At 38.3% G+C, this 18,754-nt stretch overlaps 1 protein-coding gene across 1 annotated transcript in view; it reads left to right on the top strand.

The window, feature by feature from the left end:
- Positions 1-18,754, top strand: part of LOC122729040 (sodium-coupled monocarboxylate transporter 1-like) — a 72,405-nt gene that overhangs the window by 52,313 nt on the left and 1,338 nt on the right. Inside the window, exons 12-13 of the mRNA XM_043967707.1 lie at positions 12,566-12,771; positions 13,772-13,875. Coding sequence (XP_043823642.1) covers positions 12,566-12,771; positions 13,772-13,875 — 310 coding nt within the window. The remainder of the gene's footprint in view (positions 1-12,565; positions 12,772-13,771; positions 13,876-18,754) is intronic.

Below are 18,754 nucleotides of genomic sequence, written 5' to 3'. Positions count from 1 at the left end.
GTGTGTGCACGCGTATAACCTATGTCAGATTACCTGCTGTCTAGGGAAGGGGGGAGGGAGGGGAGGGAGGGAGAAAAATCTGAAATTGGAAAGCTTGTATAAACAAAAGTTGAGAGCTATCTTTACATGTAACGGGAAAAAAAATAAAATACTGTATTAATTAAAAAAAAAAAAAGCAAATGAGGGGGGCAGCTAGGTGATGCAGTGGATAAAGTACCTGCCCTGGATTCAGGAGGACCTGAGTTCAAATCCGGTCTCAGACCCTTGAAACTTACTAGCTGTGTGACCCTGGGCAAGTCACTTAACCCTCATTGCCTCGCCCCCCCCCCCCAAAAAAAAGCAAATGAGAGAAGTAGAAGAAAAACTGGGAGAAGATATAAGAGTAATGCAAGAGAATCATGAGCAAAGAGTGAATAGCTTAGTAAAGGAAGCACAAAAAAAATGGAAGAAGATATACAAAATGTCACTAAAGAACACCTTGAAAAATAGAATTGGCCAAAGGGAGAAGGAAGTGCAAAAGTTCACTGAAGAAGACAATTATTTAAAAAGTAGAATTGGGCAAGTGGAAACTAATCACTTCATGAGACGTCAAGAAAATAAAACAAAATCCAAAGAATGAAAAAAATAGAAGAAAATGTGAATTATGTCATGGGAAAATGACTGATCTGAAATATAGATCCAGAAGAGATCATTTAAGAATTGTAAGGGGCTAAAACTCTAGCTGGTCTGTCTAAAATATCTAATGAGTGGTCGCCAATAAATTATAAGCTTTAACAAGAGTTTAGACTTTTAAGCATTTATTAAGGAGAATAAGAATTTGATAGAGAGAAAGAGGCCTAGATGCGTACATCTGTCTATCTCAGGGAGTGCTCTTTTAGCTCCACCCTTCACAAGAGTCCTCACGAAAGAGCCTGAGCCACCCCTCCTTCATCCCACAAGCCTCCTGTGAAACTGGGAACATCTCATCCACTCATACACACATCTCCAAGCTAATTGGCTGGTAGCCTTGATTGACAGTACCCATGAGCAAACGTCACTTCCTGACGCCAAGGAAAGCCACATGGCTTGCCCTCAGATGCCTTCTCCTCATGGCAGAGCTTTCCTACAGTAACTCTCCAGCAGGTGGCATCATTCCAATCATTATAGAATGATTGGACTACCGGAAAGCCATGATCAAAGAAGGAGCCTAAACTGCCCAGGTATCCCAGAATAAGAAAATTAGAAATGGAAAGAATCTACCAATCACCACCTGAAAGATCCCCAAATGAAAACTTATAGGATTATCCCAGCCAAATTCCAGAGCTCTCAGGCCAAGGAGAAAATATTATAAGCAGTAAGAAAGAAGCAATTCCATTATTGTAGAGCCAGAGTCAGGATTACACAATATTTAGCAGCTTTCAGCTTAAAGAACCAGAGAGGTTGGAATATGATATTCTGGAAGGCAAAGAAGCTAGTATTACAACCAAGAATCACCTCCCCAGCAAAACTGATTATAATTCTTCTGGGGGGAAAATGAACATTTTATGAAATAGAGAACTTTTAAGCATTACTAATTAAAAGACCATAGTTGAATAAAAAATTTGATCCCCAACTACAAGACTTCAGAGAAGCATTAAAACATAATCAGGAAAGAGAAAACATGAGATTCCATAAAGTTAAACCGTTTATATTCCCACATTGCAAAAAGATATTTATGACTCTTTAATAAGAACTTTATTACTATTATGGCAATTAGAAAGAGTATATATGGACAGAAATTGCTGGTTTGGGTTTACTGTGATAGGATGATATCCAAAAAAGCAAATAATGGTAGAAGAAAGAAGATTGCACTGGAAGAAGAGGGAAGGGAGAGATAGGATGGGGTAAATTATCTCCCTTAAAGGAGGTGCAAAAGAGCTTTTACAGTGAACCTTACTTTCATAAGAATTGGCTCAAAGAGGGAATAACGTACTCAGTGGGATATAGAAATCCATCTTACCTTAGAGGGAAGTAAAAAGGGAAGGTGATAAGAAAAGGGGGTGAGGGAACTCATAGAGGGGCAGGTTGATTGGGGGAGATGGTAGTCAAGAGCAAAACTCATTTTTTTTCTATAAAAATATTATTTTCCAGTTACATGTGAGATAGTTTGCAGCATTTGTTTTCATAAGATTTCTAGTTTTTTCTCCTTCCCTCCCTCCTCCCCAAGACAGCAAGTAATCCGATATAGGTTATATACATACAATAACATTAAACATATTTCTGCATTAGTCCAGAGCAAAAAGGGAGAACCTCAAAAAAGAAAAACAAAAAAATAATGTAGATAGTATGGTTCAATCTGCATCTAGATTTCATAGTTCTTTTTTTTTCTGGATTTGGAGAGCATTTTCTGTCATGAGTCCTTTGGAACTATCTTGGACCATTGTATTGCTGAGGAGTCAAGTCTATCACAGTTGATCAACACACAGTGTTGTCGATACTATGTCCAATGTTCTGGTTCTGCTTATCTCACTCAGCATCAGTTCATGTAAGTCCTTCCAGGTTTCTCTGAAATCTGCCTGCTCATTGTTTCTTACAGCACAGTAGTGTTCCATTACATTCATATACCACAACTTGTTCAGCCATTCTCCAATTGATGGGCATCCCCTCGATTTCTAATTCATTGCCACCACAAAAAGAGCAGCTATAAATATTTTTGTACATGTGGGTCCTTTCCCCTTTTTTATGATCTCTTTGGGAAAAAGACCTAATAGTGGTATTGCTGGGTCAAAGGGTATGCACAGCTTTTTAGCCCCTTGGGCATAGTTTCAAATAGCTCTCCAGAATGGTTGGATCAGTTTACAGCTCCACCAACAATGCATTAGTGTTCCAGTTTTTCCACAGCTTCTCCAACATTTATTATTTTTCTTTTTTGTCATATTAGCCAATCTGATGGGTGTTAGGTGGTACCTCAGAGTTGTTTTAATTGACATTTCTTTAATCAATAGTGATTTAGAACATTTTTTCATATGGCAATAAATAGCTTTGATTTCTTCGTCAGAAAACTATCTGTTCATATCCTTTGACCATTTCTCAGTTGGGGAATGAATTGGATTCTTACAAATTTGATTTAGTTCCCAATATACTTTAGAAATGAGGCCTTTGTCAGAAATACTGGCTATAAAAATTGTTTCCCAGTTTTCTGCCTCCCTTATAATTTTGGATGCATTGCTTCTGTTTGTACAAAACCTTTTAAATTTAATGTTATCAAAATCATGCATTTTGCATTTCATAATATTCTCTATCTCTTGTTTGGTCATAAATTTTTCTCTCCATAAATCTGAGAGGTAAACCATAACTTCCTCTCCTAATTAGATTACCTACGGTTTCCTCCTTGCCTATTCTAATTCTTTTAATTCCTTTTCCTTCTCTTATTGCTAAAGCTAGCATTTCTAGTACAATATTAAATAATAGAGGTGATAATGGTGTGATGGTTAAAATATCTAACTGCAATGTCTAAAAATCTAATATGTGGTTGCCTTAAATTAGAAACTCATAGCACCAATCTTTGGGCATTAAGTATTTATTAAAGTATATTAGGGGCGGGGCAGCTAGGTGGCACAGTGGATAAAAGCATTGGCCCTGGATTCAGGATGACCAGAGTTCAAATCCGGCCTCAGACACTTGACATGTACTAGCTGTGTGATCCTGGGCAAGTCACTTAACCCTTATTGCCCCAGGGGGGAGAAAGTATATTAGAGCTTAGTAAAGAGACCATGTGGAGAAAGAAATAGACCTGTCTACTCTGCCTGCCCCTGCTGCCACCAGCCAGTTCCCAAATGAAAAGATTCATCCTCTGTGCATCCCAGTGGAAGTTTTCTGCAGGACTGGAAGAAGGGCAGTCCTCATACACAGCTCTAAGCTAATTGGCTGGTCCATTGATTGACATGACTTACAGGCGGTCTATGAATAGATGTAACTTCCAGAGGCCAGGCAGTTTCCAGAAGCTAGTCACATACTTTCTCCTCAGGGTGGATCCGCCCTGGTTCTCACACTGTCTTTCTCTGAAGGGTGGTGGCACTCTGATTCTCACACTGGACATCTCTGTTTCACTGCTGATCTTACTGGGAATGCTCTAACTTAGCTCCATTACATATAATGCTTGCTGATGGTTTTAGGTAGATACTGCTTATTATTTTAAGGAAAGCCCCACCTATTCCTATGAAGAGCAAAACTCTTGTGAGGAGGGGAAATACAGTTATTTGAACTATAAATATCAGTGGGATGAACTCACCCATAAAATGGAAACAGCAGAATAGACTAAAAACCACAGTCCTACAATATGTTGCTTATAAGAAATACACATGAAACAGACGCACAGAGTAAAGGTACGGGGCTGGAGCAGAATCTATTTTACTTCAGCTGAAGTAAAAAGCAGAAGTAAGCAGAAGTAGCAATCATGATCTTATACGAAATCAAAGCAAAAGTAGATTTACTTAAGGGATAAGGAAGGGGGAAGCTAGGTGGCACAGTGGATAAAGCACCAGCCCTGGATACAGGAGGACCCGAGTTCAAATCTGGTCTCAGACACTTGATACTTACCAGCTGTGTGACCCTGGGCAAGTCACTTAACCCTTATTGCCCTGCCTCTCCCCCCAAAAGAGATAAGGAAAGAAACTATGTTTTGCTTAAAGGTACCATAGACCAGGGCTTTTAAAACTTTTCCCACTTGCCACCTCCTTTTGCCCAAGACATTTTTAAGTGACCCAAGGTATATAGGTATGTAAAATAGGCATGCATAACCTTTTACTGTTGCCAAATTTTTCGCAACCCCCTCATTTCAATTACATGGGGTCATGATCTACAGTTTAAAGAGCTAGGCCATAGACAGTGAAGTAATATCAATACTAAACATATATGCATGAAATGGCATAGCATCTAAATTCTTATTTTTTTAGCATCTAGATTTTTAAAGAATTTGAGTGAGTTATGGGAGGAAACAGTAAAATTATGTTAGGGACCTCAACTTTTTCCTCTCAGAACTAGATAAATCTAATCACAAAATAAACAAGAAGTTGAGGTGAATGGAATTCTAGAAAAGTTAGATATATCATTTCTACATTTGGTTGTGAGGTTTAATGGTTTAATTTTTGTGTAGGTGCTACGTATCACTAAAAAAGATATGTTCCCTTCTAGTCCCATGTAGAAAGTCAGAACTATCAAATGCATTCTTTTCAGATTATAATGCAGTAAACTTATATTCAGTAAGGGGCAGTAGAAAGATTCAAAATTATTTTGAAATGAAATAATCTTAAAAGACTAAGTGGGCCAGAGAACAAATCATAGAAATAATAATTTCATTAAAGAGAATGAAAACAATGAGACAACATACCAAAATTTATTAGATGCAGCCAAAGCAGTACTTAGGGAAATATTTATATCTCTAAATGCCTACATCAATAAAATAGAGAAAAAGGCGATGAATTAATTGGGTTTTCAACTAAAAAAAAAAACCCCTAGAAAACACAAAAATCCCCAGTGAAACACCAAATTGTAGATCCTAAAAACGAAAGGAAAGATTAATAAAATTGAAAGAAAACCATTGAACTATTAAATAGCTGGTTTTGTGGAAAAAACAATAAAATAGGTAAACTGTTAGTTAATTTGTTTAAAAAGAGGAAAGAAAACTAAATTGCTAGTATTAAAAATGAGAGGAGTGAATTCAACATCATTGAAAAGGAAATTAAAGCAATTATTTGCAACGATTTTTCCCAATTCCATGCCAATAATTATGACGATCTTAAGTAAAATGGATGAATAAAACCAAAATATAAACTTCCCAGATTAACAGAAGAGGAATTAAAATACTTAACCTAATTTTAGAAAAAGAAAATGAAGAAGTCATCAGTGAACTTTCTAAGAAAACATCTCCAGGGCCAGATGGATTAACAAGTGAATTCTATCAAACATTTAAAGAACAATTAATTGCAATAAAACAAACTATTTGGAAAAATAAGTGGAGTCCAAATTTCTTTTATAACACAAATATGGTGCTGATATCTAAACCAGGAAGAGCAAAAAAGAAAGAAAAGCATAGGCTAATTTCTCTAATAAATATTGATGCAAAAATTTCTAGTTCTTAAGATACAGCAATATATCGAAAAGGTCATAGACTATGTCCAGGTGGGATCTATACCAGGAATGCAGGGAAGTTCAATATTAGAAAGCCATTAGCATAATTGATAGTATCAATAACAAAACCAACAGAAATCATATGATTATCTCAATAGATGCAGAAAAAGCCTTTGGCAAAATACAATACCCATTCCTAGGAATTAGAATTGGCAATGAAGAAACAAATCTATCAGTCCTTGCAGATGATATGATGGTATACTTAGAAAATCAACGAAAAACTAATTGAAATAATTAACAACTTAAGCAAAGTTTCAGGATATAAAATAAACCCACACAAATCATCAGCATTACTAACATATTCCAGCAGTAAGAGGTAGAGTAATTCAATTTAAAATAACTGAATACAGTATAAAATACTGGGAATTCTACCTGCCAAGACAAACCCAGGAACTTTATGAACACAATTATAAAACACTTCTCACACAAATAAAGTCATCTTAATAATTGGAAAAATATTAATTGCTCATGGGTAGGCTGAGCCAATATAATATAAATGACATTTCTATCTAAATCTACGTAATCTGTGCAATACTAATCAGACTACCAGAATTATTTTGTAGAGCTAGAGAAAATATGGCAATTTTTCTGGAAGAACAAAAGGTCAAGAATATCAAGGGAATCAGTAAAAAAAAAAAAATGTGAAGGAAGATGGCCTAGCTGTACCAGATCTCAAATTATATTATAAAGTGGCAGTATCAAAAAAATCCAGTACTGTCTATGACATGGTGGATTGGTGGACCAGTGGAATAGTTTAGGCATACACTACACACAGTAAAAATGACCATTTTAATTTAGTGTTTGATAAATCCAAAGATCCAAGGTTTTGGGAAAAAAACCTCATTATTTGACAATAACTGATGGGAAAACTGGAAAAAAGTATGGGAAAAACTAGGTATGGAACAACATTTCACACTGTATACCAAGATAAGGTCCAAATGGTTACAAAATTTGGACATTTTATTTTTTTATTTTTTTGCAGGGCAATGAGGGTTAAATGACTTGCCCAGGGTCACATAACTAGTAAGTGTCAAGTGTCTGAGGCCGGATTTGAACTCAGGTCCTCCTGACTCCAGGGCCGGTGCTCTATCCACTGTACTACCTAGCTGCCCCCAAATTTGGACATTTTAATTCCTCTTGTAACTCATTTAACTTCTCCTCTAAGAACTTGGATGCTATACCACTTGGCACATACATATTTAATATTGATATTACTTCATTATCTATAGTACCTTTAAGTAAGATGTAATTTCCTTCCTTATCTCTTTTAATGAGATCTATTTTTGCCTGCACTTTGTCTGAGATAAGGATTGCTACCCCTGCCTTTTTTACTTTAGCTGAGGCATAATATATTCTGCTCCAGCCTTTTACCTTTACTCTGTGTGTATCTCTCTGCTTCAAATGTGTTTCTTGTAAACAGCATATTGTAGGGTTCTGGTTTTTAATGCACTCTGCAATTCGCTTCCGTTTCATAGCAGAGTTCATCCCATTCACATTCACAGTTATTATTACTGACTGTCTATTCCCCTCCATTCTATTTACCCCCTTTGTACTTTTCCCCCCTTCTTTCACCCTATTCCTCCTCACCGACGTTTTACTTCTTACCCCTGCCTCCCCCGATCTGCCCTCTCTTTTTATCACCCCCTCTCTTTTCTTTACCCTTTTCTCCCTTGCTTTTGTCCTCCCTTCTATCAGTCCCCCCTTTCCCTTCCCCTTTTGTTTCCCTAAAGAATGAGTTAAGTTTCTTTATCCCAATGAATGTATATGTTATTCCCTCTTTGAGTCAAATCTAATGAGAATAGGGTTGAAACCATGTTCCCCCCTCCTTTCTTTCCCTCTATTGTAATAGGTTTTTTTCCACCTCTTCATATGATATAATTCATCCCATTCCACCTCCCCTTTCCTCTCCTCCACATAGACTCCCTTTTTATCCCCTTAATTCTTTTGTATCATCACATCAAAGACAATTTATATTTATACCCTCTATGAAAAGTCCTTCTCTCTGCCCAAATACATTTACAGTTCTTAAGAATTATGAGTATTATCTTCCTGTGTAGGGATATAAACAGTTTAACCTAATAGGTTTAACCTCTGTTTACCTTTTTAAACTTCTCTTGAGTCTTGTATGTTGAGATCAAATTTTCTATTCAGTTCTGGTCTTTTCACCAGGAAAATTGAAAGTCCCCAATGTCATTAAATGTCCATCTTTTCCCCTGAAAGAAAATGCACATTTTTGCTGGATAATAGATTCTCGGCTGCAATCCAAGCTCCTTTGCCTTCCGGAATATCATATTCCAAGCCTTGCGGTCTTTTAATTTTGAAGCTGCCAGGTCCTGAGCAATCCTGACTGTGGCTCCATGATATTTAAATTGCTTCTTTCTGGCTGCTTGGAGTATTTTCTCCTTCACCTGATAATTCTGGAATTTGGCTACAATATTCCTTGGAGTTTTCCTTTTGGGGTCTCTTTCAGGAGGTGATCGGTGGATTCTTTCAATGATGATTTTTTCCTCTGATTCTATGATATCAGGGCAGTTCTCCTTAATAATTTCCTGGAATATGGTGTCTGGATTCTTTTTCTGGTCATGGCTTTCAGGCAGTCCAATGATTCTCAAATTGTCTCTCCTCGATCTGTTTTCCAGATCAGTTGTCTTTCCAATGAGGTATTTCACATTTTCTTCTATTTTTTCATTTTTTTTATTCTGCTTGACTGATTCTTGGTGTCTCATGGATTCCTTATCTTCCAACTGTCCCACTTTAATTTTTAAGGCATTGTTTTCTTCAGTGAGATTATGCACCTTTTTTTCCATTTGGCTAAGTGAATTTTTTAAGGTATTGTTTTCTTCAGTGAGATTATGCAGCTTTTTTTCCATTTGGCCAAATGAATTTTTTAAGGCTTTGTTTTCTTCAGCTTCCTTTTCCAAGCTGCTGATTCTTTTTTCATAGTTTTTTTGTTTTGCTTTCATTTCTCTCCCCATTTTTTCTTCTACCTCTTGCAATTGATTTTTAAAATCCTTTTTGAGCTCTTCCAGGAAGGCTTTTTGTTCTTGCGACCAATTCACCTTCCCTTGTGAGGCTTCAGATGTAGACAATTTGAGGCTATTGTCCTCATCTGATTTTGTGTTGGTTTCTTCCCTATTGATACAGAAGCTCTCAATGGAGAGGGCTCTTTTTTGCTTCTTACTCATTATTGTAGCTTATTTATTTATTCTTTAAGTTGAGGTCTGCTCTGGGGGCACCAGGGTCCCTGTTTTGGGCTTCTTGTGCAAGTGTATAGGTGCTGTGTGACCAGGCTTTTACTCTGAGGCCTTTATGGTGTGTGGAGATCCCCTGCTCGGCCAGCCAGGCGCCAGACCCCGGCGTCTGATCCCGCCGTTCGTGGCCCTCTTGGCCGGTGCAGGTAGGTTTTTCCACTGTCCTTCTTGGCCACCAGATTTTTGAACCAGGTTCCGGGAGCCTCAGTTGTTCGGCTGTGGCCCGCAGCTCCTGATGACTTGCCCCGACCCCCTCGGTGCTGGGTTGCTGCCCTGCGCTGGGCCTCCCTTTTGCCTGAGTCAGACCGACCTTTTCCTGAAGTCTTCTAAATTATCTCTGGTTGGAGGACTGTGTCTCTCTGTCTCTTTGCAGGTTCTGTAGTTTCAGAATCCGTCCAGAGGCTTGATTTAATGTTCGTTTTGAGGGAACAGAAGGAGAGCTCAGGCAGCTTGCTGCTTCCTCTCTGCCATCTTGGCTCCGCCCCAAATTTGGACATTTTTAAAGGCTAATATAAGTGAATTGGGAAAGAATGGAATAGTTTGCCTGTCAGATGTTAGGACCAAATAAAATATTGAAACCATTTACAAAATGTTAAATGGATAATTTTGATTATATCAGATTAAAAAGGTTTTGCACAGACAAAACCAATTCAACCAAGATTAGAAAGCTGGGAAACAATTTTAACAGCAAATGTCTGATAAAGGCCACATTTCTCAAATTATTTATAGAGATCTGAGTCAAATTTATAAGATTACAAGTCATTCCCCAATTGATAAATGGTTAGAGGATATGAACAGGCAGTTTTCAGAAGGAGAAATAAAAATATCTATAGTCGTATGAAAAAATGCTCTAAATAACTTTTTTTGGGGGTGGGCGAGGCAACGGGGGTTAAGTGACTTGCCCAGGGTCACACAGCTAGTAAGTATCAAGTGTCTGAGGTTGGATTTGAACTCAGGTCTTCCTGAATCCAGGGCCAGTGTTCTATCCACTGTGCCACCTAGCTGCCCCCTCTAAATCACTATTAAAACATTTCTGAGGTACCTAACAGATTGACTAATATGATAGAAAAGGAAAATGATAAATGTTGGCAGGGATGTGGGAAAATTAGGACATTAATACATGATTGGTGTATTAATGGTGAATTGATCTCACCATTCTGGAGAGCAATTTGGAAATATGCCCAAAAGGCTATCAAACTGTGCATACCCTTTGATCCAGGAATGCCACTACTAGACCTATATCTTAAGGAGATCAAAGAAAAGGGGAAAGAATTTATGTGTACAAAAATATTTATGGCAGCTCTTTTAGTGTTGCCAAAGAATTTGAAATTTAAGAGTTGTCCATCATTTGGGGAATGGTTAAACAATCTGTGGTGTGTGACTGTATTGGAATATTATTGTACTATAAGAAATGACAAGCAGGATGATTTCAGAAAAACCTAGAAAGACTTATGTGAACTAATTCAGAAAAAGTTTTAAGTAGAAGTTGGATAAACATTTCTTGGAGGTGCTCACAGAGAAGTGAATGTTGGACTGGGTGACTTCTAATGCTGTCCAAATCCAAGATTACATGTTTCTGTAGCCAGTGTTGTGAAAACATTGTTTAGATTTATTTTAAAATTTAAAAAGCATGATTTTATGCTTAAAAATCAAAAGGTCAGTTTTATTTTGATGTGTATAAAGGTTGGTTTTCTTCAAAGCTCATATATATTGACTTTTTCAGTCCAAGCAAGCAGGTGCTTTGACTCAAATTTAGCTTTTTTTAAAAAGTACATATGTGAGATTATGCCATGAAAACCTTTTTTACTCTGCTAAAGACTATGTTACCTTTTTTGGCCAGATAGGCATAACTGATTTCTGATTCTAATTTCTTCCCTTGAGAATGTAAAGGTGACTTTCCAATCAGGTGATTGTTGTTTTATTGTCCCACAGGTCTCCTTTTTCTCGTCTAGATCACACTCATTTGCTCCATAGTAAGCAAACAGACTCATTTCTGCTTTCCCCTGAGGAAAGAGTGGCTTTTACTTTTTTAGATAAAGTGTTATTGTATTGTCACTATGGAAACCATCTTTGGTGGCTTGATTCTCTGGCTAGAGTGCGTCAGCCCCTGCTTGAGACAACACATTTGTATGGTCCACATGTGAAAATGATGACTTCTTGGTGATGAGATTTGTCTGATCCTTTGGTCTGAATATACTGTTTCTATAGTGCTCTTTCAAGTGAATTTTTTTTTTTACATTGTCAAGTAGTTCTAAGAAATGGTACATAGAAGGGATGTATTTAAATGTTCATGAAAATTACATATGCTAAGAGGTACCTTAGGAATTAACTGGTCTAATCCTATTTTATAGATGAGGCAGCTGAGGCTCAAAGACATATGAAATGAATTAAGATCACATAGCCTGTTTACTTTTGGAATTGGAACTTGGTCCCAGTCTTCTTAGAGCCAGTTAGTGCTCTTTTCATTCTCTCAAACTTGCTTCTTTCTAGCAAGTTTTAACCTGGGAATTAGGTCCCAGTCTTACGTTATAGTATGGCCAAGGGGGGGGTTTGTATGCTCACAAGTCGATTTTTTCCCCTATTTTTTAAAGTTAAACATATTTGACTTAAACGAGCAGAGAATAGTGGACTTGGAAACAAGAAACTTGGGCTCGAACTTTACGTCTTGATAGTCACCAACTGTATGACCCTGGGATAGTCATGTCAGATCCCTAATCATCAAGTTTCTTCACATATACAGTGAAGAAGTAGGATGAGAATAATTATGATGCTTATATTACAGGATTGCTGTATCCAGGAAGCTCTTTGCAAATCTTAAAGCATTATATAAAGATAAAGATTTTTTTCTTTTGTTCTGTTAGTGGAAAGAGCCCTGGATTTGAGTCAGGTGACCTGGGTTTAAGTTCTTGATCTGATACTTACTAATGGCGTTATTTTGGGAAGGTTTACTTATCAAAACAGATATAATAATATTCGAACTACGTATGTCTGTGGAATTGTTATGAGGACAGTGCTTTTTCTAAAATACTATTTATTTATTACCCATAAGGATGAGCTTTCATTTTTAAAAATGTCAGATCCTTGCAAAATTGTCCTTATTATAGTTATGGTTTTAGATTCTCTTGTTTTCAAAGAGAATTTTATTTTAAAACACTGTTGTTTTGCAGGGTTCATTTATCGGTCTTATTTCTGGATTCTCCTTTTCAATGTGGATTGGTGTTGGGGCTCACTTTTATCCTCCACCTCCTGAGAGAATGTTACCATTACCCCTTTCAGTTGCAAACTGTACTGTAACTAGAAGCACGCATCTGGATTGGATTAGGTTCCCAGAACAACTATTTTTAATGCCATGGAGAAGTAATGATTTTAAAAGGTATTTTAAAAATCTCAATGCAAATATTGTCATATATTTTTTAAAAGTGTACTAGATAAAGAGGAAATCGCAAATGCTTTTGTTTCTTGATAAGTATCTATCATCACGGTCAGAATTCTAAATGGCAAATGTAGTTACATGTTTTTTCTTTTGGAAATGCTAATAATGTATTGATTTGACATTTCAAATTAAGAGAAACTCAATTTCACCAGATAATTTGTTTAATCTTTACCTAAAGTCAGTTGTGTATGCAGAAGTAAGATTATTTGTCATGCATAAATTATCAAATACATTATTATGAGCTGACTGGTTTATGAGTGGTAATCTGCTCCTCCTTGGAGTTGATGAAATGTGCTTCTGCATATAAGACTTAAATATCTAAGTTTTTCCATGTTGCTTCCTTAGCCTTCTTTTTGTATTCCAAATTGTCTTTCCTGGGCTGCACCTTCATTGGATTGATGACAGATTGGGTTATATAGTACTCGTGAATTTGAAACCAGGGCAGATTATTCCAGAGTTTAGTCAGAGATTTCCCTGGACATCCATGGGTGTAGCCCTTCAGCAAATAGGCTGCTGGGAGAGAGAAGTAATAGCCTCTTATTTCAGGGAACTTCACTGTGGTGATTTGGAATTATTGGGGATTTAACTCATCTAATTTCTCAAGAATTACTGATTGATAAATTATGGTGTAATTCTATTGACATAATTTTTTTATTGGCCAGAGTAACATTATTGGCCAGCAAACATGTTTAAAAATGAGCAGTCAGTGGGATTATACCAGAAATGTTTGATTTTTAAGCTTCCCAGTTAGTGGAAATGCCTCAGATATTCACATTTGCACTGTGCTGGTCACATAGCCTTCATTTTATTGCCACTTTTAACTCTCAATAAAATATTGTAAACTCAGAGAAACAAAACTATATAGGGGTTCATTGGTATTAGTTGATTAGCATTTTAGGTAAACCTTGCTGTTTTGCTGTATTCTCTGTCTCTTTTTCAGAACTCCTGTAATGGATAACCTATATTCCCTTTCTTATCTATACCTCAGTGCTTTGGGGACATTGACAACAGTATTTGTGGGAACAATTTTCAGCCTTCTAACAGGTACCTATTATATTTTAAGTAAGATTTAGAATTAAATACACAAATTATTGACAAAGACTTTGATCCAGGACCCTTTATTTGTGACTTTTATTAAATATTCCTATTAAGGGTAAGGTGTGGAGGTTGGCAGGTTGTTGAAAGGATTGAGGAGATCTGTGGTGTTGGGGCTTGGATGAGAAGGAGCCTTATCATCATGATGAGATGATAAGGATCAGGTAAGCCCTTGCTGGAAATTTTTGCTATACCTTTTTGTAGAAAATAGAGAAGGCCTTGTGGGAAGATTGGGGAAATTTTCAGGATCCATGCGACTTGTTGAGCTATTTGTGTCTTATTAATAAGCATGAGTGATTAAGTTAGCCTTTATGGATGATTTAGTTGACTTGCATTGTTGTGAATCAGACTCAGCTTTTGTGCTGGATCCATAATAGGGACCCAGCCAACTTGTGGTACTTTTTGGAAAAATTCCCTGAGAGAGCTTAGTGAAGACCAGAGACCTAAAACATACATGTGGCTGATGGTAAATTATTTAACTTGAAAAGGCTGCAAGTCAAGACTAAAGTAGGAGAGTTGGTGCATGATTTTTTTGTTCAGATGATTATGCACTCAATGCAGCCAAGGTGAAAAAAGTATGAATCAATTCTCTGCCGCTTGTGCTAATATTGGCCTAACAATTAACACAAAGAAACTACAGCTACCAGCCAGCACCACACCATACATACATGTAACCATCAGTTACGGCCAATTGGAGAAGTTTTGAATACTATGTACAAGTTCACTTACCTTGGCAATATACTTTTCGAGGATACTCATTGACAGTGAAGTTGATGCATGCATTGCCAGAACTAGCTCAGTGTTTGGGAGGCTCTAAAGAAAACTGGGAGAAAAGAGTTATTGACTACCAAACCGAAGGTCTAGAGTCATTATTCTGACCTCATTGTTGTATGTGTGTGAAACTTGGACAGTATACCAGTGCCATGCCAGGAAACTGCATCACTTCCATTTGAATTGTCTTAGGAAGATCTTGAAAATCACCTGGCAGGATAAGGTACTAGTCACTGAGGTCTTTTCTCGAGCTAAACTGCCAAGCATTCAGACTCTACTGCAGAAAGCACAACTGAGGAGCCGGCCACATTGTTCAAACATGCTTACCTAAAAGACTATTTTATGGGAACTTACACAAGGCATGCACTTAGATGGAGGTCAGAAGAAGTGATACAACGACACTCCTAAGGTCTCGCCGAAGAACTTTGGAATTGATTCTGTGACATGGGAGACACTGGCACAGGATTGCCCAGCATGGTGTCCCTGCATCAAAGAAGATGCTGTGCTCTGTGAGCAATGCAGAATTGAAATAGCTCCAAAGAAACATGATGTGCAGATTTAGAGAGCCCATCCCAGATGTTCCCATGGACTGTTTTAGCCCAACCTATGGTAGAGTACTTCACAGCTAGAGGAACAGTAAGGGTCTGAGTCACTGTATGGAGCAGCAAAGTGCCTGTGCTGCTTCTGTGAGTCCTTCAGACATTGGACAGGGGAATTGCCTCATTTCTGGAGGGAGTCACAGAAAATAATGGCATCAGGCTGGAGACCCACATGGAGTTCCCTGGCTCGAAGAAACTGGCGACTCACCAGAATGTCAAGGGTTTGAATCATCTCAAGCCTTTTCTTTCCAAAGGAGGTTCAAACAACAAGGTGACACTGTGAGTCTGAAGAGATTCACACGACAGCCAGAAGAATGTCGATGATTGTTTATGGGCTATTTTGAATCCTTTGGGCTTGCTCCATTTTCTGTGGGGTAAAATAAAGGCTCACCAGGATCTGGTAGATGTTGTTACCTAGGGGATTTCCACAGAAACCATATCACTGGAAACTTAAATGTGAGCTATACAGGGTGTAGTTATGTAAATTGTCACATCTCAAGAATTTACTGAGACTTTTGGAGTATCCTATTTCTGAGATTTCCAGAGGAATCCTTAGGAAGGGAAAAATGAACCATTTTTTTGAGAAGCCCCAATATTGAATTTTGTCTTAGTGGATAGAGTCCTGGGCCTGGAGTCAGGAAGACCTGAGTTCAGGGCCAGAGTCAGATGCTTAAAAGCTGTATGATTGAGCAAATCTCACAGAAGAATGTGCTAAAATCATCTTCTAACCAAGAACGGCTTGCAAGGTCAGAAGGAGGGAGCTGCTGTGCTGATACAGGAGTTGAGCCCAATCCCTGACACAGATCCAGTCCTGGGAAGGCCTCACCAGAGAAGCAGACCCCCAGAGCCTCTGAATCAGCTGAAGCACCAGTGTCGTCTGGAACAAAGCTCACAGTCTGGTGAGAGGGCTGAGCCCTGGGCAGGGGAGAGACTACAGGGGTCTATGCTGGTGCTAAGGCAGAACTTGGATTTTACACCCCTGCTGAGAACCAGGAGGAGGTAGGCTTGAGTAGCAGTGGCCCAGGTTGGGGAGGGGCACAAGCTCATTGGAGCTAACAACCACAACACACAAAGCTGGTCTGGGGTCATCTAAGGACCAGGGAATAGGTCGGGTGAGTGAAGAACCTGATTCTCCTTAAATCGTATCACTTGGGACTTCTTAAGCTTGGGATACTGCAGCCTGGAAACAGTGCCCCACTTTAAGGAGCTAAAAGTCTAGTAAAAGAAAGGCAAGATGAGCCGACAGAGAAAGGTGAGGACCATAGAAAGTTTCTTCAGTAACAAGGAAGACCAAGGGGCACCCTCAGAGGAAGATGTCAACATCAGGGCCCCTATATCTAAAGCTTCCAAGAAAAATACAAATTGGTCTCAGGCCATAGAGGTGCTCAAAAAGGACTTTGAAGATAAAGTTAGAGAGATAGAGGAAAAAATGGAAAGAGAAATGAGGGTGATGCAGGAAAGACATGAGAAAAAAGTCAACAGCTTGAAATGTCAAATGGAAAAGGAGGTACAAAAGCTCTCTGATGAAAATAATTGCCTAAGAATTAGGATTGAACAAATGGAAGCCAGTGACTTTATGAGAAACCAAGACACAAAAAAGCAAATCCAAATGAATAAAAAAATAGAGAGCAATGTGAAATATCTTCTGGGAAAAACTGCTGACCTAGAAAATAGGTACAGGAGAGATAATTTGAAAATTATTGGTCTACCTGAAAACCATGATCAAGGAAAGAGCTTAGACATCATCTTCCAAGATATTCTCAGGGAAAATTGCCCTGAAATTCTAGAAGCAGCAGCTAAAATAGAAATTGAAAGAATCTACCAATCACCTCCAGAAAGAGATCCCAAAAGGAAAACTCCTAGGAATATTATAGCCAAATTCCAGAGCTCTCAGGTCAAGGAGAAAATATTGTAAGCTGCCAGAAAGAAAGAATTCAAGTACTGTGGAACCCCAGTCAGGATAGCACAAGATCTAGCAGCTTCTACATTAAAGGACTGGAGGGCACGGAATACGATATTCCAAAGGGCAAAGGAAATGGGATTACAACCAAGAATCACCTACCCAGCAAAACTCAGCATTATCTTTCAGCGGAAAAAATGGGACTTTAATGAAAAAGAAGACTTTCAGATATTTGTGATGAAAAAACCTGAACTGAATGGCAAATTTGACTTTCAAATACAAGACCCTAGAGAACCATAAAAAATTGGAGCTGGGGGACACACCTGGGGTCGGACAGTCGGCAACTATCTTGTGTCTGAGGCCAGGTTTTGGCTGGGATCCCCCTAGGTCCAGGGGTGATGCTTTGTCCACTGTGTCACTTAGCTAGGTGATGACATCTTTAGGGTTAAATTGAGGGGCGAAGGGAATGTACTTGGGGAGGGAGAAGGGCAGAGGTGAAATTCTACATGAAAGTAACAGGAAAAGGCTTACAGAGTGGGGGAAGAGATGGGAGAAGAGCAGGGCAGTAAATGAATTTTACACTCATCAGAAAAGGCTCAAAGACCTTAAACTCATCAGAGCTGCCTCAAGGAGGGACTAATAGACACACCCAACTGGGTGGAGTAATCTGTTTAATCTGGGTAGTAAATGAGCCTAACACTCATTGGCTCAAAGACCTCAATCTCATTAGAATTGGCTCAAGGAAAGAATAATGTACACACCCGATTGGGTGGAGTAATCTCTCTAACCCTGCAGGCAAAAAGGAAGGGAAGGGGATAAAAAGAGAGGGGCACAAGAAGGAAGGGCAGAGTGGGGGTGGGGACAGACAGAAGTAAATCCCTTTTGAAGATAGGATGAAAGAAGATGGATAATAGAATAAATATCATGGGGAAGGGAATAGGATGGAAGGGAAACAGTTAACAATAGTAATTATGAAAAAGAGAAAAGGGGGAAAAATTGTACAAAAAATATTTATAGCAACTCTTGGTGGAGGCTAAGAATTGAGAATCAAGGGAATGTCCATTGATTGAGGAATGATGGAAAAAGCTGTGTTATATGATTGTAGTGGAATGGTCTTGTGCTACAGGAAATGACAAACAGGATGATCCCCCAAAAACCTGGAAAGATGTATAGTGAAGTGAGCAGAGCTGGGAGGACATTGTGCATAGTGACAGCAGTATTGTTCAGTGAGCAATTGTGAATGACTTAACTACTCTCAGCAATGCAATGATCCAAGACAATCCCAAGGAACTAATGAGGAAGCTTACTATGCACCCCTATAGAAAGAACTGATAAAAAGAACACTTGTGGATTGTACATATATAACCTGATTTCAGTCTTGTGGAGGGGGGAGGAGAGGGAGGGAGGGAGGGAGAAAAATTTGGAACTCTAAATCTTATGAAAATGAATATTGAAAACTACCCTAACATGTAACTGGAAAATAAAATAAATGTTTTTTGCTGGGAAAAAAAAAAGCTGTATGATCTTGGGAAATCACTTAACCTTTGTTTGCCTCAGT

This window comes from Dromiciops gliroides, chromosome 5 (assembly GCF_019393635.1).
Source record: "Dromiciops gliroides isolate mDroGli1 chromosome 5, mDroGli1.pri, whole genome shotgun sequence".
NCBI lineage: Eukaryota > Metazoa > Chordata > Mammalia > Microbiotheria > Microbiotheriidae > Dromiciops > Dromiciops gliroides.
This window is presented reverse-complemented; position numbering and strand designations above follow the sequence as displayed.